The sequence below is a fragment of the Sapajus apella genome, unplaced genomic scaffold (genome assembly GCF_009761245.1).
Source record: "Sapajus apella isolate SASKATOON/1434 unplaced genomic scaffold, GSC_monkey_1.0 scaffold70, whole genome shotgun sequence".
Lineage (NCBI taxonomy): Eukaryota > Metazoa > Chordata > Mammalia > Primates > Cebidae > Sapajus > Sapajus apella.
Window position 1 is genome coordinate 3,601,690 of NW_022437010.1, and position 25,001 is coordinate 3,626,690.

General features: G+C 43.2%; 1 protein-coding gene across 1 annotated transcript in view; it reads right to left on the reverse strand.

Annotated features, from left to right (window-relative positions):
- BMP6 (bone morphogenetic protein 6) overlaps window positions 1–25,001 on the reverse strand; it is a 162,693-nt gene that overhangs the window by 35,168 nt on the left and 102,524 nt on the right. Inside the window, exon 2 of the mRNA XM_032250010.1 lies at window positions 1,394–1,586. Within this exon, the coding sequence (XP_032105901.1) occupies window positions 1,394–1,586 (193 nt within the window). The remainder of the gene's footprint in view (window positions 1–1,393; window positions 1,587–25,001) is intronic.

A 25,001-nucleotide genomic window follows, 5' to 3' on the forward strand; every position in this document is an offset into this window, starting at 1 on the left:
ATTAATGTTCCCTATGAGCTCAGTGTGTGTATTTGTGATAGACCCACACGGAGATCAATACATTCAGGAAGAACCCAAGTCATTCTTAAGCCTTTGGAAACTCTTGGGAAGTCAACAGACTCACAAGACCAAAAGCAGGAATCTGGACTTAGTTTATGAAACCGAAGCTGACAAATACCTTATGGAGTCTGGAAGCGTGGCGTTCCCTCCCACTGAATGTTCACCTCCCTTCATTGTTATCCTTGTAGCTGCTGTACAATTGCCAGACCATCATATCACCTGCTCAATTTCCACCTTGTACACACTAAGAACTACACAGTAATACTAATCTACTGTGCATAAAGGCCTCGATTCTCACTGCCATACTAAACTGACCCCTAAATACCAAGCAAAATTCGAGTTCTTGGGGTTTCTATTGGCTTCCTTTTTTTTTTTTTTTTTGAGATGGGGCTTTGTTTTTGTTGCCCAGGCTGGAGTGCAATGGCGCAATCTCAGCTCACTGCAACCTCTGCCTCCTGGGTCAAGAGATTCTCCTGCTTCAGCATCCTGAGTAGCTGGGATTACAGGCATGCACCACCATGCCCAGCTAATTTTGTATTTTTAGTAGAGACGGGGTTTCTCCATGTTGGTCAGGCTGGTCTCAAACTCCCGACCTCAGGTGATCCACCCAGCTTGGCCTCCCAAACTGCTGGGATTACAGGTGTGAGCCTCCATGCCTGGCCATATTGGCTTCTTCTATACTAACAACTACAATATTTCATCACTCAGTCCTTCCAGTCCTCCAAGAATTGCTCCATGGAAGCTTTTCTGTATTGCCAGGCAGCTCCATGAACATACTTCACTGCAGTTCTTTTGTAAAATGGTCTGGGCTTGTTTTAGAAACCAAGAATAATATAGACATGGAAAATGTCTACTGCTCCCTTGTATTCAAATGATAAAAAAAAAATACATGAAACACGTTTACTCAAAGACACACGTGTGTATCTTATGTGCACAAATACACAGCCTCATATTCACCTGAATTATTATCACTTATAAGCATCATATAATTTTAATGTATGAATTTATTGTAGCCACTCTTACCTATCATTCAAAATGAGGACTAAGCAATAGTGGGAACATTTTATTCCCAATAAATTATGGAGTTATCTGATCACAAAGGATGGTTATAATAAATACATTCACTAGCTTGCTTAGGAAAAAATAATTACTTGGAAAATCAACTTAATAGCAAAAGAACTCACCAGCTAAATGCTACCATTTAGAACACCCCCCTCCTCGTGCTCACATGCTACTGCTGAACTCCAAGTCACCCTCCACAGGGTAATCGTCATCACAGAGGGTGGGAAACGGGGGCCAGTACCACCTTTGGGGCTTTCTCGAGCCTTCATACCTGTGCTGATGCTCCTGTAAGACTTGATAAATGCTGATAAGAAAAGTTTGGTTTTTAAAACTCCCCACAACACAGTCCTTGTAGATGCGGAATTCTGCAGCCGTCACCGCCTCACCCTCTGGAATCTGGGATAAGTTGAACTTGAACTCTTTGTGGTGTCGCTGACGAGGGGAGAACTCCTTGTCGTACTCCACTATAAGATTAAACAAGAGAGAGTGACAGCTATTGTTACTTGACTAAGTGCCATGGGCTCACCTCACCAAAGTTTCCCCGTTTGACTTCATCGGTGGATTACCAGTTACCCACAGCTAATTAGGGGGATCGGTTGGTGCACAGACCACAGGCTGGCCTGTGAGGATGAGATGAAAATCCTTCATGTTACCCAAGATAGGCAGAATTCTTAGCTTTTAAATACTTCCGCGTGTACACTTATTTGAGTGAATTTGCATAAGCACAAGTTATGAAAACTCTTGGCTTAAAGTTTTCTCATCTGCAAAAATGGGAAGAATATCATTTCACAGGAAAAGGTGTGAGAGTTAATGAAACAATGATGAAGAACCGGTCTGCCCATCCTGGCCCCGTTATGCTCCCCTGGTCGCCTTTCCTCCAGGCTTCTCTTCCGTCCTTGAGCTGGTTTATTTGTCACCACCAGCAGCTGACATAACCAAGGGCAGCCCTGAGCTGAACATTGGTGGGGATGGCTGAGGGTGGGAAAGGGGAGTAGGCAACACATTTTGCCTGGGCCTGAAGTGTAATTTGCCTGTTCAGTGAAAATGTTTATGCCTTCCTCCTCCTGGTAGAACCTGAGGGCCCCACGACTCTGAGGGGAGACACTCTCCACACCGGGAAATTGCTGGAACCCCCATTTATTCTGCATGTGGATCCCACGTAGAAGAACGAAGATGCGGAAGGAAATCACCAGTGGAGCCACTGCTATTTTCTCATGGTTTACATCAGAAAAAAAAACTGGGGGCAAGGGATAGAATCTAAAAGATTTTTAACATGGAATCAACCTGACTGCATTGATGGATGAATGAAGAAAGAAAATGTGATATGTGCATACATGAGTTTGTATTCAGTCCTAAAGATGAGGGCAATTCTGCCACTTGCAACATGAATGAACCTGGAGGATGTTACGTGACATGAAATAAGCAAAGCACAGAAAGGCAGTCACTGCACGACCTCACTTATATGCAGAATCTGAAAAAGTGGAACTCACAGAAGCAGAAAATAGAACAGAGTTACAAGGAGCTGGGAGGGAGGAGGACTATTGGGGGAAGGGTCAAATGGTACAGAGGTTCAGTTATACATAGCCAGTGAATTCTGGAGACCTAATGTACAGCATGATGACAAGAGTTAATACTGTATTGCATACTTAAAATTTCTAAGAGAGCAGATCTTAAAGTTCTCACCACAAAAAAATAAAGCCGTGTCACTGTGAGGTGATAAACACATGAATTAACTTCATAGTGGTAATCGCCCCATAATGTATTGGTATATCAAATTACTTTGTACCCCTTAAATATATAAAATGTTTATTTATCAATTACACTGCAGTGAAGCTAGACAAAATACATTTTAAAAATAAAATCTTTTTCCTGGACCAACATGAAGACACATAAGAAACAGCCATTACTGATTATCTGATTCTCATTTTCCCGTCAGCTTTTAGATGTCTGTACAAAGTCCTGTGTGAGAGAAGTGCTGTCAAACTTCAGATGCTTCATTTATGATCACTGTAAAAGGAAAAAAGGAGCGCTCTGCTCCCCACCATAAATCCTTGACTCTTTTCTCCAGAGCTAGGAAACACTTCTGCTTCGCTGTTCCTGTTCGTGTTTTCTTAATGGCAACCAAAGTGAAATCTCATGAGCAAATTAATCCTTATAGCAGAGTTTTCCCAGGGTTTGTGGGTAGAAAAATTACCAAATCATTAGCTACCTCCAACTTCCTGCTTTCTCTATACATGTTGGTTTTCATAATTACCAGAGAAAAACTTTGGAGATTTCGCTTCAAGAAAAGAGAAGAGAGAGAAGAGAAGAGGAAGAAAGAAAGAGAAAGACAGAGAGAGAGAAAAAAAAAGAGAGAAAGAAAAAGAGAGAAAGAAAAGCTAATAACTCCCTAGAAGAATCTAAGTCCTCAATGGCATTTGCGGAAGCTAAGTAAAGTTAAGCCATCTATAGGTACAAGATTTTTTAAAAAGAATTTCTGAAGCTGCCATGAAATTACACATTTTTTAGATTTGAGTTCACATTTTTTTTTTCTGAGAGTTAAAAAAGAATAAGCTTTGGCTTCTGTAAAAGCTTGTATATAAGCAAAATGAGGTCCAACCCGAAAAGAAAACCACAGTTTAGCCCCAACAAAAAAGCAGGTTTTCTAATTAGTGGCTATGCATGAAAAGCAATATTGTTGGGAAGTTCACCCAAGGACACCCACACATGATGGCGTATCACTTTTCCCTAAAACCGATCTGCCTTTTAAGTTTGATATGTTATCATCGTTGGTTAAAAAGTGAATCAAATCTGATTTTCCAAAGAGACTTTCTAAAAAAACCGTCACACAGCTTTTCTCTATAGAGCCTTTTAGAGGCTTAATTGTAATATTACTAAATGAAAATAATATTTTAAGATTCATTTGAGGGCCTCTGTAAGAATTATTCAAAGAAGTCTTTCAGTAAACTTCTTTCCTATAAATAATGAGAAAAATATAAGAAATAAGAGAGAAGACGGTAACTTTAAGATATTTCAGTTATAAGGAGCAGAGAAAGGGGCAGATATTTTTAATAAAGGAGACATGTCATAGCTGGTCTTCTGAGAGGTATGTCATCCCCAATAAACCACACCTCCCTGCATCCATGTCCATGGGTGGTCTGCCTTCTTTGGGTGGCTCTGGGCTGGCTCTATGACCTGTTTTGGACCAACAGAACAAAAGTCTTTAACAGTGGTGCTGAGTGACTTCCAAGGCTGGGTCATAAGCTTTGAACTTCCTTTCACTTAGGCTTCCTGGAATGCTTGTCTGAGAAAAGATAGCTGTCATATAAGAAGTGTGACTACCCTGAAACATCCATGTTGTGAGGAAGTTCAAGCTAGCCATGTAGAGAAGCTATACTGAGGGGTAGGAGAGGAGAACAGAGATGGGGGGTGGGATGGGAGAAGAGAGGGACAGAAAACATAAACTGTCCAGCCTGTCCCCAGGCACCTCAGCTGAGGCACGAGAAGTGTTATAAAGATGCCATTTTGGATGTCCTTTGCATGACTCAGCCCCAGCCACCACCTGGCTGCAGCTGCACAAGAGACCTTGAAGAACCATCTAGTTGAACCTGGTCATTTCGCTAGACTGTGAGAGATGGTAACTCATCGTTGTTTTAAACCACTACTATTTGTCACACGGTAATAGGCAACTAACACAACAAGGGAAAGGGGGACGGGAGGACAAGATGGGGGGGGAGAGAGAAGGGAAGTCTGACCGTGCCAGGAAGGGGATAAACTGCATGCAACTCTTAAGGATAAGGATTGTGCAATGTTGGGAGGCAGTATGTACGGCTAAGGAAGAATCTGGGCAAATGCTCACAGGTTTGAAGATGTGAGGAGATAAAGAATCTAAAAATGAGAAAACAGAAGCACAGTTCAAAGCATCCATTTTATTACAATGTAAAATAGAACCCATTGCCTCATATATAGATTTTCCAATTTTTCCTCTATCAAAACAACATTATCTTGAAGCACTCTAAACTTTCTTTCCCTTTATCCTTCTTAGAAAAGATGCACAGCTTCCTTAGTGCCATCCACGAATCTCTGATTGCTACTCACACCCTTTTAAGCTCTCACGCCCATCCCATTACCCTGTGGTCTTTAAAACTGCTCCTGTGCCTCTTACCTCAAAGCTGAACCACCTCCCTCACTCTCCTCATCCCTCAGCCACTGATCACTAATGTTTGCTCAGAAATCCTCCCTTTCCCCCTCTTTTGCCTGCAATTGAATTTACACAGCACCTTTGCTAATGTCTCATAGGGATATAAAAAATAAATACAATTAGGTTACTGCCTGTATGTGCACTTGAACACCACAATGGTAAAATAGTAACGTTTCCAATGATCTCAACAATTCAAGCTATAGGATTCAAGACTCCTTAAATGCCAGACAGTTCAAGAAGCATGAATAGGAGAGAAAGGGAGAGGACTGAGTTCCAAATTCAGCCCTCAGTACCTACTTTGTACCCATTAGCATTTGGCTTACTGATGGTGGGGCCAGACACAGTCACAGTTAAGTCTGGCATGGCTCTATGACCTGTTTTGGACCAAGAGAACAAAAGTCTTCCGCAGTGGTGCTGAGTGACTTCCAAGGCTGTGTCATAAGCTTTGACCTATGTGTTGGTAACATGTCAAACTGCGACACTGGTGTTGAATTCTTTTTTTTTTTTCTTACCTATATGAGGCTGAGGTAAAGTTATATTAAAGTTTCAGTATCAGTTAAATGGAAATAATAACCTTTCTAAAGATTAGGTGAGACAGTCTATACAAGATAGCCAATGGCATAGCGTCAATGCTCAGTGTTAGCTGTGATCATCGTTGGCTGTTATTTGAGAATCCAGGTCCACCGAGCCCGAAGTCTGTCTTTGCTGAGTAATTCAAATTTATTCATGAGTCTACAGATAGGGCTGATGGCTGCTCCTTCTACATTAGCCCTTTCAATTAAAGTGATGCCTTCTGCGAAAGTGCAGTAAGTGAAATCTCACTGAGCATCAGCCTTGGTGACTGGCTCCTGAATGCAGGGCTGTGTTCTCTGAGGCAATTATTCCTAGAATTTTTTAATTTCAAGGACCAATCAAGACATTTTTTGAAATGGTAATGACCTTACACAAGGTCATCTGCTTTTTCTGTTTGCCAATTGCAATCTCTAACTCCACGACTGCACTGCTAAAAGTCCTTTCAACGCTAAATCAAATAGGGAGGACATAGGGAACAAATGTAGCTTCATGGAACTCACTTTATTCTTTCCTTTCTGCCTCAGACTATACCAGCGGAAATTTCTGACCTGTCCTAGACCTTTGGCCAACGCGAAGGAACAAAACCCCTAAGGAATAAAAGTCACTGGTTTAAGATTTAAAATGTAAATTATGTAATTATACACACAAAAGGATGTATGCAATTTATGGAGGCAATGAAGCATAATAATAAAGCACCAAGGAAACCATCACCCAACTTGAAAACCAGAAAATGACTGAGACTGTTGTACTCCTTCCTGATCCTCTCTGACTGCCTCTGCCCAAAGGTGTGTCACATCGGGATTAAATAACGTTTATCATTCCCCTGGCCCTTTAAAACCTAACAATTCTACTACATGTGTGTATCGCTAAGTCACAGAGTGTTCCGTTCTTCTCCTTTCCCTTTCTTTTTTAGAGACAGGATGGAAGTTGTACAGGCAGGCTCACGTGGAAAGCCTAGGCCTGGTTATGGTTAAGAGCAAGGCAGCCTGTGGGGAGGGTCATCTGCCTGTCAATGGGTGAAAGGCTCATGTGTCATAGATGGGCATGACTGCTACGCAGGCAATGGTGACCAATAACTCCTCTCCTTCTTCAGCTCTACTTCATAGAGATCTATTGAAAATATGGGCATTTTCTAGCTGGGCACGGTGGCTCATGCCTGTAATCCCAGCACTTTGGGAGGCCGAGGCGAGCAGATTACCTGTGGTCGGGAGTTCAAGACCAACCTGAGCAATATGGAGAAACCTCATCTCTACTAAAAATACAAAAATTAATTGAGTGTGGTAGGGTTTGCCTGTAGTCCCAGCTACTCAGGAGGCTGAGGCAGGAGAATTGCTTGAACCTGGGAGGCGGACGTTGCAGTGAGTGAGATCGCTTCTCAAAAAAAAAAAAAAAAAAAAAAAAAAAAAGGGGGCATTTTCTGACAAGCGTTGGTAAGGATTTAGAGAAACTGGAATCCCTATGCTTTGCTGATGGGAATGCAAAATGGCGCAGTACTGTAGCAACTAGTGTGGCCATTCCTCAAACAAACATAAAGTTAACATTGATCTAGTAATGATCTTTCTGGATATATATGCAAAAGCATTCAAAGCAGGCCTTGAACAGATATTTGTACACCCATGTCCATAGCAGCATTATTCATAATAGCCAAAAGCTGGAAGCCACCCACGTGTCCACTGATGGATGAATGGATTAACACAATGTGGTACAGACCTACAGTGGAATATTCTTCAACCTTAAAAAGGAAGGAACTTCTGACACATGGGACCACATGGATGAATCTTGAGGACATTATGTGAAGTGAAATATGCCAGCCACGAAAAGACAAATACTGTACAATTCCACCTATATGAGTTACCAAGACTAGTCAAATCCATAGAGACAGAAAGGAGAATTGTAGTTACCAGGGGTTGGTGAGAGGGGAATGGGAAATTCATGTTTCATATAGTTTCAGTTTAGGAAGAGGAAAAAATTCTGGAGATTAAGTGGAGATAGTGGCACAACCAGTGTGAACGTCCTTAATGTCACTGAACTGTACACTTAAAAACTGTTAAAGCAGCCAGGTACAGGGGCATTGCCTGTAGTCTCAGCCCCTTGGGAGGCCAAGGCAGGAGGACTGTGTGAGCCCAGGAGTGCGAGGCTGCAGTGAGCTATGATTATACTACCCTCCAGCCTGGGCAGGAGTGAGACCCTGTCTCTGTAAAATAATAATAATAATAATAAAATTGCTAAAGTGATCAAATTTCCTCAAATATCTAAAAAAACAGTATAAATTTTGTTTGCTGAAATCAGCAGCCAAACAGTGTTCACTCATGACACTTGCTTATTCTATCTCTTGAGTCTCTTTTAAACTAGCAAACCAGGAACAGAAAACTCCATTAACCTGATAATAAGTCTATATTTTAAAAAAACCCTATGGCTAAGGGCATACTTAATGGTGATATATTCGCACCACTGCCTTTAAAATCAGGACAGCAGCAAGGACTCTGACTTTCAGTCCGATGTCAGAAACCAGCTCAGTACTATTGAGATGAAATAACAGGAAAAGAAGAGACGCATTGCAAAGGGTTGGACCTAATGAGAAAGTTTAGAGGCTTGCTTTCATATTTACTATTTGGAATTTTTATGTTTGAGTTCACACGGGAGACTGGCGATGTTCTCATCTCCTATGCCATTGTGTGGTTTCGTTATACAATTTTCCCCTCTTATCTGAGGGGAATACATTCCAAGGCCCCCAGCAGATGCCTGAAACTGTGGATAGTACCAATCCTATATATACTATGTTTCTTTCTATACATGCATACCTAGGAAAATAAATTAAAAGTTTAATTTATAAATAGTGACAGTAAGATTAATAATAATTATAACAATATACTGTAATAAAAGTTATATGACTATGGTCTCTTTCTCTCTCTCTCAAAATATCTTACTGTACTATACTCAACTGTTTTCAGACCCCAAGAACAAACTGTGGAAACCAAAACCATGGATTCTGAAACTATGGATAAGGGAGAATTACTACACTTTCTCTTAGAATAAGCTGGGGAGCCTTTCTGCTCCTTCAAGACGTAATCTACTTCCTGAATATCTGGCATACTTATCTGTGGAATCATTTGATTGTGGTGTTTTCTTTTGGGGGACATTTTAAAAGACTCATTTTCCTTTAAACATAGAAATAATGAATCTATTTCTTTTTTAAGTGTATGTTTTCTAGAGGTTTGTCCATTTTTATTTGTCAAGTTTATTATCATAATTTGTTCTAAATTTCAGTAGTTTTGGGGGAACAGGTGGTGTTTGGTTAAATGGTTTTTAGTGGTGGTTTCTGAGATTTTGGTGCAACCATCACCCAAGCAGTGTACACTGAACACAATGTGTAGTCTTTTATCCCTTAAGCCCCAGTCACCCTTCCCCGAGTCCCCAAAGTCCACGATGTCATTCTTATGCCTTCGCATCCTCATAGCTTAGCTCCCACTTATAAGTGACAACATAAAATATTTGGTATTCCATTCTCCAGTCACTTCACTTAGAATAATGGTCTCCAACTCCATGCAGGTTGCTGCCAACTATTACCATAAAATTTTTCATAGAATCCTCTCGTTATTTAATCTCTGCTCTACCTGTGGTTGTTTCTCCTTTTCCATTCTAATATTAATTTGTACGTTCACTTTTCCTTGGTCTTACAAATTTTTTTTTCTTTTTTTTCTCACTACTGCTTAGTTTGATGCTAATAAAGAGATTTTAATACAGATGTTTTCTGAATGGTATCTAAGTCTGAAGTATTTCAATTAAAATTGTCCAGAGAAAAAAACAAAGACACTGCCTATCTCAAACTACAAATATAAAAGAGAAAATAAAAAGGGGAACAATAGAGAGGAAAAAGAACAGATCAATTAATATATTTACTTTAAAAATAATCACACATTATTCTCTCACTAACTGGACTCACTCTCTGGTTAATTCAGTCTAGATTAGTTAAGGCTATTTTAATAATTCCCAATACATTCTACATTTTCCAAATGTTTCACGTTTCCATTTACAGCTACACACCAAACTTGACTTTTTTTTGAAACGGCCATTCCACTGACTAATGTAAGCAATTTTTCATGCTATCGCACAAGCTTATTGAAATTTAGGCAACAAGGACACTTCTGGCTAGTCTTCTAAGGCCCGTAACGACAGTGACCTTTTGACTTTTATGTTGCAAGCATATAACCTTGAATAGTAATACAGACATTGAGCTGAACTTTCCAATTCACTTTTCACCAAGGTGAAATGAAAGACTTTACCCTCCGGGGTTCATCAAAGATTTCTAAGTATTTGTATTCATGTTCTATAAGAATCACAGATATCAAGAAGAATCTATTTTTTTCTGGCTGCCATGTTCCAAATGACTTTAAACTTTATTTTTTTTACTGTAAATAATTATAGTCCCACAAGTAGTTGCAAAAATAGTAGAGAAGCCCCATGCACCCTTCACCCAGCCCCCCCCCCCCCCATAGTAACACCTTACATAATCAAAGTACAAGACAAAATACGGAAACTGACACTGACTCAACACATTCACTAGACCACACCCACTCTGATTTCGCCAGCTTTCACAAGCACTTTTTGAGTATGTATGTGTATTATTCTATGACCCCTTATCATGTGTCTAGATCCATATTACCAGCACCCAAATCTGGATCTAGAAATCTTCCATTGCCACAACAAAACTCTGGGGCTACCCTTTTGTTCCAAATGACTTTTTTTTTTTTTTCTTTTTTTGAGATGGAGTCTTGCTTTGTCACCCAGGCTGGAGCGCAGTGGTGGGATCTCGGCTCACTGCAACCTCCGCCCTCTGGGCTCAAACGACCTTCCTGCCTCAGCCTCCCGAGTAGCTGGGATTACAGATGCATGCCACCATGCCCGGCTAACTTTTGTACTTTTAGTGGAGACACGGTTTTGCCATGTTGGCCAGGCTGGTCTTGAACTCCTCACTTTGTGATCCTCCCCCGCCTCAGCCTCCCAAAGTGCTGGGATTACAGGAGTGATCCACTACGCCCAGCCTCCAAATGATTTTTTAAGGAGATATCCAGTACACATATAAAGAACTTTAGGACATTAGGCACCTACATATCATTAGTAGAAAGGGTTAATAGTCATTTATTATTTTTTAAAAATCATGTTAAAACCATTTCTTACCCAAATATAGTTATTAATGTCACTTTAAACTGGGTAGACAGGTCAGGCACAGTGGCTCATACCAGTAATCCCAGCACTTTGGGAGGCCAAGTTGGGTAGATCACGTGAGGTCAGGAGTTCAAGACCAGCCTGGCCAACACGGTGATGCCTCATCTCTACTAAAAATACACAAATTAGCCAGCTGGGCATGGTGACACATGCCTGTAATCGCAGCTACTTGGGAGGCTGAGGCAAGAGAGTCGCTTGAACCTGAGAGGCGGAGGTTTCAGTGAGCTGAGATTGCACCACTGCACTCCAGCCTGGGTGACAGAGTGAGACTATCTCAAAAAAAGAAAAAAAAAAAACAAATTGGGGAGGTGCTCAGTAACTGCCACTTTACATGTCTCATCATGGAAATAAGTAGTAGACCTTGGCTTCTAAGAGGGAACACACTCAGGGCACTTAAGTCAATAAAAATGCATCAGGAAGAAAGATTTCAAATGAACAATCACAGCCTTGATCAAGTTCCATTAATGTCAGATAGCCACGTTTTTGCCCCCTTACAAGGACTGCCTTAAAGAAGCCATCAGACCACATTTAGCAAAAATTAATCTACACAACATGCGTTTTTTCACATTTGGGAAAAACTGCTATATCTCCAGTCAAAACACAGATGGGCCAGCCTAAAGAAAAAAATAAAGATCCTCCCACACCTCTGATTTCCACTGCAGAGGCAGAGCAGGCACAATGTCCTCAGCATGACTAAGACAAGAACGCTCAGTCCGTGTGCATTCCTTCGGACTCAGCATCCCCTCCCTGGTGATCTGGGTTCTGCAGTCTCTTTGACAGCGGCATTGTCTTCTGGTGGGCTGCATTTGCTACAGTATTTTGTGCCTACTCGTGTGTTTCTTTTTATTTATCCTGCTCGGATGATGTTGTAGTTCATCTGTCTTTGAGTTCCTAGCTGTCATTAGTTCTGGAAAATTCTCAGCCAGTCACTCATCACATATGGCCTCTCTGCCATTTGTTTTAGAGTTTTCTTCAAATGACAATCAGATACACATTAGACTTTCTAATGTCCACATTGAAATGTGAAATTCTAATGTCCGCTTTCGCTACTGACTTTATACCATGTATCTCCTGATCTCTGGACTAGATTTAGATAATGTCTATTTACACATTTACCAATTCTTTCCTTCAGTGTTTAACACATAGTTTAAATCATGATTGAGTTTTGTTTATTTGTTCTTATTTTGGTTTTTGAGTTGGGGCCTCAGTATTTTGCTCAGGCTGGTCTCAAACTCCCAGGCTCAAGTGACCCTACCTGAGCCTCCCAAGTGGCTGGGACGACAGGTGCATGTCACCACACCCTAGCTTTTCCACTTTAATGATTTTGGTTTTAATTCTAATAACTCCTTTTTTTGTTTGGTTTTCTCTGTCATTTTCAGTAGTAAATTATCATGTATTTACTGTATACTATTATTCTTTCTGTATTTCTATGCTATTGTCTTGCATTTTCTAACTTGGTGCCTGTTCTCCAATATATGAAACTCTTGGGGGACTGAAATTACTTTCCCATCACTCTGATGATGTTCATTTTGGTGGTGTATTTCCTTATGTGTTTGAAGATTTTTGATTTTTTGGTAATTTTAATTGGAATTCATCCTGAATGTTTAAATTGGATTACCCAATTTAATTTTTTGGTAGTTTTTAATTGGAATTCATCCTGAATGTTTAAATTGGGTTACCCCCTCCCCCTCAAAAGATATACATTTGTTTTTGTGAGGAACACTATTAGGCAGAACCACTTTCTCTCACTTTGACAGTCCTGGCTTAATGTGGGAACCTCAGGGACAGCTCCCCTGACCCTCTCCCAGGCCCTAAGCTGGTCTCAGGATCAGCGGTAGTGTTGGTCTTTGCATTCACAGAAACCCCACTTTTATGTTTGTTTGCTCATGAGAACCCCCACAGGGGAGTCCTCAGAGCTGTCCTGGAGCCCCTGACACTCGTTACTTTAGGCAGGTTTGCTTTTGTTTATGCTGGAACTTGTCGTTTTTCAGCAGGAGGCCCTGCAGATGATCTACTCTGCAATACTTGCAGAATTTCAAGTGATTATCTTTCGGGTTTGGAAAAGAACATGTGGAACACATTCCTCTCAACTCCTAAAGATGTTATAAACTCTGCCTAACATCTGAAGAGTTTGCAAAGCATTTTCATGCATATAATCTCATCTGAATTTTTCAGAATAGTCCCAGAAGGTGGGCAGAGCAAATATTATCACCACCACCAAACCCACAGGAATCGGAGGCCAAAGGCAGTGAAGTGACTTCCCAGCGCTGCTCACTTCTGTGATCTCACCTATTATATTTAACACTGAAAGTGCTCACATTTCCATCTCCAGCCCAGCATTCTCCAAAAGGGCACGTTTTTCCTACTGCCAGGCATATTTTTTCCCCGAGATGCCTCTTGTACTTGGAGCCAACAAGGACAAAGTGGTACTCATCCTCCCCCCCGCATTAACCTGCCCCTTTTTCCGTGTCTGTCTACCCTGCCACCCTAATTGCCCAGTGAATCCTCAACTCTTGTTGCTTTAACCTTCTAGAACTATACTCTCCAATACAGAAGCTACAGTCATTTAAATGTAAATAAACAAAAATGTAAATTTTGGTTTCTGTCACACCAGTCATGTTGAAAGTATCCAAGAGTCACATGTGGCTGGCGGCTCCTGCATCAGAGAGCACATTGTTGGATGCTTTGTCATCTCAGAGAGTTCTACTGGACAGTACCATTCTAGAAGTTTCTGAAGCCCACTGGGTCCCACTCCCTTCACAGCCACTGCCTTTATGCAGAGCCTCAGTCCCACTGCCTTGAGTTTTGCCCCATGTCCACCCACTCTCCACACTGCAGCCAGTACCAGCATCACACGTCTGACTTGCAACAGGCCTGCCTAGAGCCCTTCAGCCTGTTCCCCACAGCCACCTCCCAGCCTCGTCCCTCACCTTTTCTGCCTTAAACTCTACCTTTGAAGGTCTTCCGTTGTTCCATTTGTCCTTCCGTGCTCCCCAGGACCTCTTGACTTTGCCTTCCTCATACAATCTCCTTTCCTTTGAAGTGACCTTGCCTTCCCTCACTTCCTGGATCTAGACGGTTACCCCAAATTTTGAAAAGTCTTGGTGCCCCTGTGTCATTCTAAACAATTTATTAAACCCATACAACAATGGGAGGTACACCAGTGTTCTTATTTCTCTTAGAATTATTAATGCTTTAGTGTAAAATACCAAACAAACTCTTTTTAAGACTGTTGTCACTCAGTTTCAACAGTTCCCGTTTTGCTAGTACTCTAGCCACCTAGTTGCAGTGCTTCATGGGTAATTGTCTTAGTCCATTTGGGCTGCTATAACAAAGTATCATAGACTAGGTGGCTCACAAGCAACAGAACGTATTTTTCGCAGTTATAGTCGAAGACCAAGGTGCGGGTGAGGGCCTCTTCCCTGGTTCATAGATGGCTGTGCCCTCGCACGGTGGAAGCAGTGAGGCAGCTCTCTGGGGCCTCTTTTATAAGGGCACGAATCTCGTTCATGAGGGCTTAATCACCTCCCAAAGACCCCACCTCCTAATACCATCACCTTAGGGGTTAGGTTTCAAGATATGCATTTGCAGGGGTGGTGAAACAAACGTTTGATTTATTGCAATAATTCAGCAATAATTTAAATCTCCCTTTAAGATTGAGGCCAGGAAGCCTTCCCTAGTTGCCTTCTTCCACCAAACCTCACCCCCAGGCAGTTTTAGTACCCTCAACTGTAGGCCTCTATAAGGTCCCATGGAGATCTTCAGCATCAAACCCCTACCTTATACTGAAACAATCAGCTGTTCGTGTGTCTACCTTACCTGCTGGGCTGCAAGCCTCTCAAAGGCAGGGTCCACGTCATGTTCACCTTCACATACCCCATAGAGGGCTTAGCACGTGGTGCCCAGAAATGTGTGTTGAAAGCCAGGACCGGGTCCTGCTTCATGCTCTTTCCTGAGCTCTGCAGTATCCCTCATGGGCTTAAGGAGGCAGAAAATAACTCAGGCTTCTGACCCCAGCCCCAGTGATCTTTCCCCAGGACCCAGGAACAGTTCTCCAAGATGCAAACAAGCTAAGCTGGAGGACCTGCTCAACACATCTGTTTGAGTGTTTGTTTCTTTAAGCAGAGGCACTATTGGCCCAGAATATGAATCACATACTGTTTTGCATTCTAATTCAGGATGCAAACTTCAGGCATGTTAAATTTTAAGAAGCCAAGGAAGGAAATTAATCCACTCAAATTACTTCCATTATACTCAAGCCACATCACAAGGTCACCATTCATAGGAAAGTCAGAGCAGATTTCTAAACTGCATATTTAATTTAAAGCAATAGACTTCTAACACATTCCTTCCTTTATCTTCCATTCTGTTCAATGGAGGCAAAATTTACATGACATAAAATTAACCATTTTGAAGTAGACAATTCAGTGGCATTTTAGTACATTCATAATGCGGTGCAGTAAATACCTCTAAATGTTCCAAAACATTTTGATCGCCTCCACAGAAAGACCATAAAGAAAAAGCTCCCCATTTCCCCTTCCCCCAGGCCTTAGCAACAACCATCATTCTGTGTTCTGCCTCTCTGGATCTGCCCATTCTGGATATTTCATATGAACACAATCATACACCATGTGATCCTTTGTGGCTGGCTTCATTTAGCACCATGTTTTCAAGGAGTATCCAAGTTGTAGCACGTTTCAGCACTCCATCCTTATTTATGGCTGAATGACATTCCACTGTATGGATACACCCCACATTTTGTTTATCCATTCATCCACTAATGGACATTTGGATCCTTTCCACCTTTTGGCTATTGTGAATAGTGCTTCTATGAACATGCACGTGGTTGTACGTGAGTGCGTGTTTTTAATTCTTTGGGGGCATATACCTCTTCTATTCTCTTCTGCTCTTCCTCTTTGATGTGGTTTGGCTGTGTCCCCACCCAAATCTCATCTTGAATTGGAGCTCCCATAATCCCCATATATCATGGGAGGGACCTGGTGGGAGGTAACTGAATCACGGGGATGGGTTTCCCTGTGCTGTGCCTGTGAGAGTGAATAAGTCTCAGGAGATCTCATGGTTTCATAAAGGGCAGTTTCCCCTGCACACGCTCTTTCTTGCTTGCCGCCATATAAGGTGTACCTTTGTTCTTCCCTTGCCTTCAGTCATGATGCTGAGGCCTCCCTAGTCATGTGGAACTGTGAGTCCATTAAAGCTTTTTTTCCTTGTAAATTATTTAGTCTTGAGTATTTCTCCACAGAAGTTTGAAAATGGACTAATACACTATCCCTCCTTCTCAGCTACTGATTCCTCAGAGGTCATTCTGGAGGGGCTGAGGGTGGTCTATCAGAGCTCATTTACAGCCCACCCCAAACCCAAGGGGATCAGCTAACCACCCTCACCCCAGGGCTAACTGTGCAGGACCTCTGAGCAGAAAGACGCTGGGGAATCAGTGAGTACTGAGTGATGAGCCCAGCACAGCACCTGGCACATAGTAGGTTCACAATGAATATTTGCTGAGTCTGAGCAGAAACAAGGTTTAATCCAGGGGAATCACAGAGAGACTAAAAGAGGGAGAGGTTGTAGACTGATGATAGTCAAAAGAAAAAAGGATAACTCAGAGGTCAACACTGTAGGAAGTGAGGTGGGGGAGGAAGACTGAACGCAGATATGAGAGAGAGAGAGAGAGGAGCGTGCGAGTGCATGCGTGTGAGAGAGAGGGTACACTGTCACCGGAAGAAATCCTGGAACAGCTGGAAGGTGATGAGCCCGAGACAAAAAGTGATGGGCTCTTTCATGAAAGTCGGGAGTCTAACATGAAGAGAAGAACACAGGACCATCAGGCCGAAGATGTGAGATCAAAAGCATCAAATGAACTGTTTTCAGTCCCTGTTTTTAACTGCATCAAATGAACTGTTTTCAGTCCCTTGAGGCTTCTATAGAGTGGTCATAAAATCTGGAAACAAAGACAATTGTATCTTATTGTATATTGGAATGTAATATCAATAACCCATTTCTTATGGAGTTGCCTGTATTTATTGATTTGGTGACCACCCTCCCTGTACTTGGGAGGTAGTAACATCTACAGACGAGGAGGTGGGAGGCAAAGGAGACCCTGTGACCAGCATGCTCTGCAGATACCCAACAGTGCTCCCTGGCACTGATGGTACATTTTTTTTTTTTTTTTTGAGACAGGATCTCCCTCAGTTGCTGAGGCTGGAATGCAGTGGTGCAATCACAAATCACTACAGCCTCGACCTGAGCCCAAGTGATCCTACCCCTGCCTTGGCCTCCCGAGTAGCTGGAACTTCAGGCACATACCATCACGCATAGCTTTTTTAAATTTTTTGTAGAGATGGGGTCTGACTACATTGCCCAGGCTGGTCTTGAACTCCCAGCCTCAAGCAATCCTCCTGACTCAGCTTCCCAAAGTCCTGGGGTTACAGGTGTGAACCACTGTGCCTGGCTAAGTGCATTCTTTTTATGAAGAACCTTACTCATCAGGATCCCTACCATCAAAGTTTTTCTTCACATACACCCTTACCTGTCCAATAAATGTTTCTGCTCCCATCAACATTTCTGGAGGGAGGTAGGGAAGGAAGGAGAGACAGAGTGAGAAAAGACATGCATAAAAAATCCACAAGATGGAAAGTCATCCCTTGAAAAATTGACAGTCAAACTCCACTGGGCAACAGTTTCTCCCATTGGGTGGCAGCTTGAATAAACACTAAATCCTGCCTTTTTCCACAGTGGACTTCTGACCGTGACAATGGAGCTATTTGGTTTAAGGAAACGTTCAAGTTTTGAAAGTTAAGAGTAACTGACAGGCCAATTCCTTGCTTTGGTTCCCAGGGTTACTGGGGGTTCGTATTCCTATTAAATTACACCGCATCAGATGACCTGTTATTCACGGCACAGCACCACTGTGCCAAGCCCTGGGACACGGGGAGAGTCCTTTCTCATGGTTCCGTCCAACCTCTGGTCTGCGTGATGAGTCCAGGTTGGCCTGAGCCCTGGGCAGTGGCGGCCAGCAGGCATCCCTAATCAGAGCATCTGCACGAGGCTGTCCCTCTTCACCTCAACAACACCAAAACGGTGGCCAGTGAGAAAGAAAACACAGGCATGCTCCTGCTGAGGGCTAACGTCCCCTCTGATGCCTGCCCCACAAGGGAAGTCAGGGAATTTTGTTTTGTCTCATCACATAGTCTCAGTGCCCAAAACAGTACCTGCACATAGCAGGTGGCCAGTACATATATGTTGAATCAGTGAGCCAACCGGAGCCAAAGGAGCCACACTTCTCAAGAGCTGGCTGGCCTGGCCTGGAAGCAGCAAGGGACAGACACTTGAACCTTTCCTTGGTTTAGAATCAAGACCTCAGTTCTAAACAACCATGTGATCACAGATACTGAGCTGTGTGCAGAACATGTGTCTATGCCCAGGGGTTCTAAACAAGAGAATGGAAAAATACCACCACAGGGGGCACGGACGTCTCCACAGCACAGCCGGGTGCTCTGAACACACACACACAGAGAACAGGGCCATTCCTTTCCTTTAATAGACAAAACTTGGATCCCCACATCCTTGCAAAAACACGACAAAATGCTTCTCCCAGGACCGTTCTTGGAGAATATCTTTCCTTTTCTGGGGCAGCCAGGCCTCCTGGTCCCTTTCAAGCAGCAGCTGTGCTGGTATGCTCAGCCCTACATGAATCTAAACGTCTGTCTGAATAGGCGATGCTTCCTAAATGACCAAAAGCAAGCAAGCAAATAAAAAATTTACCAGGCTTAAGCGTTTGAATGTCTAATTTAGGGGACAAAAAAGCGCTGGGCATGGTGGCTCACACCTGTAATCCCAGCACTTTTGGAGGTGAGGTGGGCCAATCACCTGAGATCGGGAGTTTGAGACCAGTCTGACCAACATGGAAGAAACCGTCTCTCTTAAAAATGCAAAATTAGCTGGGCGTGGTGGCACATGCCTGTAATCCCAGTTACTTGGAAGGCTGAGGCAGGAGAACTGCTTGAACCTGGGAGGTGGAGGTTTCGGTGAGCCGAGATCGTGCCACTGCACTCCAAGCTGGATAACAAGAATGAAACTCCGTCTCAAAAAAAAGAAATAAAGAAAAAAAAAAAAAACAAAAACAGAAAACACCTGTAAGAAACTTAAAAAAGAGTGAGGGAAAAAGTACGTATCACTCCCATCTTCCTGTTCTCAAAAAGAATAAATCACCTAACTTCTGAGTTAAGCAAATAATCCCTACCTGAATGCTGTCATTCCTTAGGCAGTTTTATTTATAAGACACAAATTGACTCCAATCTACCAAGGTGCTTTTGGATGCTTTTGCTCACCGATGATGAGAATGATGGATAGGATCAAGTCAAAAAGATGGAGATAAACTGGGAAACAGTCAAGTGTGACAGATTTGTGGTATGCACTTATTTGCGTTTTTCATCCGGTTTTGATTTACTAATTAACAAGTGGGGGCAAGAAAAACATATCCGGGTCGAGTTGGAGGCTTATGCTCTCACAGCTCTTCATGTCCACTTCCTGGGGCCTTTGCTGAAATTACAATCTTGGATTTGTTGCTCTGCAATAATTTCCATGTCTAACATGGCCCTGTCATTTTACTGCAAGATTGAGTTTAGGAAATACTGGGCTAGAGAAGAAAATTCTTATCCAAGCATCCATCTGAGGGAAGGGAAGGGGGAGCCACAAGGAACAACAAAGCGACCGCCAGAGGTTTCTGAGTTACTCTCTCTCCCTCCTCTAATTCAAAACATTGTACTTTATTACTGGTGTAGCACCAGAGAGCACATTCTTTGCTCCGGTGATTCACTTCGTTTTCCTGAGAACACAACGGAGGGAGTATCTCAGTGTAAAGTTACTGATGTCCCTCCGGATTAAATCCAAGCTAAACTGCTCACTTAACATTCTGTTTTCCCCCGAAGCGCAGCAGGTCCGCACGGGGAGGGGCGGGCTACAGGGTGGGTAGCTCCCCCTGCCAAGTCACAAGATCTTGATTCTTTCAAGATCTCAAATCACAGATTGATGAGATCAGCAAACAGGCCTTTCCACAGGTTTGGGAGAAAAGTGAACAAAGCTGTAGAGATGGGCAGGAAGCCCCCAAGGAGAGCTGCCTTGGTTGCCAGGCTGATGCAGGGATGTGGTGGATTTGGACCAATATTCCAGCCTGATCGAGGCACTGAAATTCTGAATCGTCATGGCTCATAGGGCAGAAAGAAGACAAGAGACAGGAGAGGAGTGGAGAGGGGTCTGTCTAGGGATGCCAAAGAGCACCTCCCCCACAAAAGACAGGAAGCACAGTATTAAGAAAGGAATCGGCCACGCAGCTGTGGATAGGCAACACACAGGACTGTGCTTCCATGACAGGCAACTGTGTGGCCGTGTACATTTGGGACAAGCTCATGCTCCATCTTGATTCACCTGCAGCAGACGCCTTCCTCTGCCTTTTGCTCTTCCCATCTGGTGTTGACAATAAGTAGTCAGAAGGAAAGTCGGAATGCGATAAGTAACAGGTGATTATTCAAACCATGTTTGACTATTAGTGTCTTTCCTACAAAATCTTCCACCAAACTGATTAGTAATCAGCACAATTGATGAACTAGGTTTTGATTTTTCTCTTTTTAGAAGCTTCAAATGCCCAGAAGTTGGCAATAAGGAGCCCAGTGCAACATAAGTCATGAGTAACATAACTAGCCTGCAGGTCATTCAAACCCAGGCTGACAAAAGACATTTCCCCAGGTTCCTCCAGGAGCGTAGTCACGCTGCCCCTCTGACCTCTGCTGCACCCTGAGGATTAGGAAGCCACCTGGGAGATCAATACATCAAAGATGTATGCCACAGAGGACAGTAAGAACAGGAGAAAGTGAACATGAAACCTACAGCAGAAGGGACTTGACTAGAAGCGACCTGTGGGTAAGAGAACAGGAAGCTGATCCCTGAGAGCTTCTTGAACCACAGAGGAAGTCCACCCAACCAGACTTGCAGACAGAGCCAGAAAGACACATAACAGAGCCGGCCATCACTGCCAACTGCCCTCAGGCACCGCTGCATGCTCCTGGGTGAACGTGGTCTCAACTCACAGGGTACCCGGATCCCACTTCACCCCTGGAGTCCTCTGGCTGCAGATCTGGTGTGTGTGAGCAGGCAGGGCCAAAGCAGGAAAAGAAAATATGGGCCACTGTGGTGGACAGAAGAGTTATTTTATATGAGGGTCTGGAGTGACTTACTATAGTGTGACCCCGCCTCATAATGCTGATAGGGAAGATGACAATGACTGGGGAATACTCTCAGACAAGCTGTCTTTTCATTGTAGTAGAGTCGCTGATGCCCACATGGTTGGAATAAGTGGTGTGTACTTCATATGACAACTTGGGAAAACACTCTGTCTCTGAAAACCACTGAAGTTTTTGTTGCTGCTGTTGTTTTTGAGACAGAGTTTCACTCTAGTCACCCAGGCTGGCATGCAATGTTGCAATCTTGGCTCACTGCAACCTCTACTTCCCAGGTCCAGGTGATTCTTCTGCCTCAGCTTTCCGCATAGCTGGGATTACAGGTGCCTGCCACCACACCGGGCTACTTTTTGTATTTTTAGTAGAGAGGTGGTCTCACCACGTTGGCCAGACTGGTCTCGAACTCCTGACCTTAGAAGATCTGGCTGCCTCAGCCTCCCAGAGTGCTGGGATTACAGACGTGAGCCACTATGCCTGGCCTAAAACCACTAAAGTTTTTTGTTTTTTGAGATGGAGTTTTATTCTTCTTGCCCAGGCTGGAATGCAATGGGATGATCTCGGCTCACCACAACCTCTACCTCCTGGGTTCAAGTGATTCTCCTGCCTCAGCCTCCTTAGCAGCTGGATTTACAGGCATGCACCACCAGGCCCAGCAAATTTTGTATTTTTAAGTAGAGACAACATTTTTCCATGTTGATCAGGCTGGTCTCGAACTCCCGACTTCAGATGATCTGCCCTCCTTGGCCTCCCAAAGTGCTAGGATTACAGGTGTGAGCCACTGCACCCAGCCTAAAACCACTAAAGTTTTATAAGTTCTTAGAGATGTGACATAACAATGTCAATAAAGGCCAACCAAAGAAAACTTAGAAGGTCAGTGTGAATTAAAGTCTATACAATTTTCATTCATTCATTCTTTCCTTCCTCTTTTTCTTTCCTTTTAGAGACGGGTCTTGCACTTTTGTGCAGACTGGAGCACAATGATGCGATCACAGCTCACTGTAAGCTTGAACTCCTGGGACTACAGGTGTGTGCCACCACACCCAGCTAGTTTTCAAAATATCTTTTGTAGAAACAGGGTCTCAACTACATTGCTGAGGCTGGTCTCGAACTCCTGGCCTCAAGCAACCCTCTGGCTTTGGCCTCTTGAAGTGCTGGATTGCAGGTGTGAACCATCTCATCCAGCCGATGTCTGCACATTCTTCATTGATACAACAGGGTGTGAACCCCTACAGTGAATGCCTGAGATACAGCAGGGAGGTTCTTCTGCCTGTTCCATCGACAATGAGCCAGTGGTGTGAAGTGCCTTGGTTAAATGCCTACTTTTTCCCCTTTTCCCATCTTAAGTTTCCTCATCGGAAAAATACTAAAAACACTGACACTCATCCCACCCGAAAGTGAAGTGTGACTCTAACCACCAATATAGGGGAGATAATTGAATATAAGGTTCCAGAAAATACCAACACTCAATATTCAACCATAAATCACTAAATGCAACAAATACTAACTGGATATCTATTATCTACAAGGTATGCTAATAAGCTTTTGGGACTAACAGATTACCCTTTTGGAATTATCAGATTACTCTTTGGGGATTATGAGATTATCGCTATGTAGTTCACATTTACACATGAAACAGACTTTGAAATATACTACCAATAGACTGACTGGTATTTGCTATTTAATTGGGTATTCAATCAGGGCTTCCCCTCCCCTTGTGAAAAACTAAAAAATCATACAGCCTTCTCCCTCTATTGTTTATCAATCAGAAAGGATCAGTAAAATGTCTGTGGTCAAAGGAGCGTTGATAGAGACAGAATTCCTTCTTAGAGGATTCACCATGGCCTCAGGGAGAAGCAGCCAGACGGTGACCCCTGCTACTCACTGCCCTTGCTCAAAGTGGCTCTGGAAAGATCGCGGGGAGCTCTGAGCCAATCAGGAAGTCTAGACCTGTCTTCAGCCAGTCACAACATGACTATATGACTTCTTGAATTCTTCTGAGCTCAGGGTCCTTCTGACTCCTCTTTCTTGCACACCTGCCGCCACGATACCAGCAAATCCTGTCTGCCCTACCTTCCAACTCTATCAGAACCCAATCTGCTCACCACCTCCACCACTCCCACTGTGGACTAAACCATCACCATCTGTTACCCAAACCACTGCGATAGCATGATCCGTTTAAAATATAAATCAGATGATATCATTCCCAGTAGGTAACCCGCAAAAGACCAACTCCTTAAAGCAAAAACCTTCTCAGGATATTTTTTGAAATCATCAGGGTGGTGCACAAAGCCTAACCCAACATAGGGTCCTGGCTTGCTCTCTGACCTAGCTTCATTCCACTGATGCAGTTTCTCAGCAGGCAAACTCTGAAAGCCCCAGCCAGGCTTCTGCCACAGGACCTTTGCACATGCTATTTCCTCAATGCAGATGCTCTTACCCCAGAGCCACATAGCACTCTCTTTTCCCTCTCACATCTCTGCTCATATGTCATCTCCTTGGAGAGACCTTCCCTGCCCACCTAACACAGCATGTCTGTTCATACTCCAACCTCTTAAAATGCCTGCTTTTTACATTTTTTTTTAGATGGAGTTTTGCTCTTGTTGTCCAGGCCGAAGTGCAATGGTACGATCTCAGCTCACCACAACCTCCGCCTCCTGGGTTTAAGTGATTCTCCTGCCTCAGCCTCCTGAGTAGCTGGGACTACAGGCACCTGCCACCATGCCCGGCTAAGTTTTTGTATTTTTAGTAGAGACGAGGTTTCTCCATGTTGATCAAGCTGGTCTCGAACTCCTGACCTCATGTGATCTGCCTGCCTCAGCCTCCTAAAGTGCTGGGATTACAGGCGTGAGCCACTGCATCCGGCCCAAAATGCCTGCTTTTTACAATACAATTTGGCATCATACTGAATTTATTAATTTACTGTTACTTCTTCCACTAGAATACACGTTTCACGAGTGCAAGCAGTTCATGTGGTGCCTGTTAATATCCCATGTGCACGGCACATGGCTGATAATAATTCTTTGAGTAACCTTCTCAAATTTATTTTCTTCTTTGGCTAAAGGGAGGTAATAATCACTCATCTGCCTCAAAGAGCTGTCCAATGCTAAAATGAAATAATATACGTGCAAGCATTTCAAGAAGTATCAAGTACAATATCCTGAAAGTGGAAGGCGTGACTGTCTGCCCACTGCCTTGGAACAAAGCAGAGTCCACAATTCAGTCAGCCTCATCATCAACTACACGAGATGCTCAGGAAATGTTGTTTGGGACGTGTTGCAGTGGTAACTGCAATCCGCCAACGTAGAATATTTTCCATGGAAAAAGAAAGTGAGGGATCTGGGAGAATGTAAGTCAGAAAAACTTGGGGTTCAGAATGTTACAAGAATATGAAGCAGGCCTGCTATAATATATAATTGTATATTTGGTAACCTCAAAATAGACCAGTGCTAGAAATAAAGGAGGCTTATTCACCAGTGTGTGCACATATGCATGTACACACACACGCACGCACGCACGTGCGCGCGCGCACACACACACACACACACACACACACCCCCCAGCACCGATCCTACAGTAGCGTGGGTGTTCCCGCTGAGGTTTCCACAAGGGAATGGCCTGGAGGAATTAGTTGCTGTGGCTTAAGATCCAAA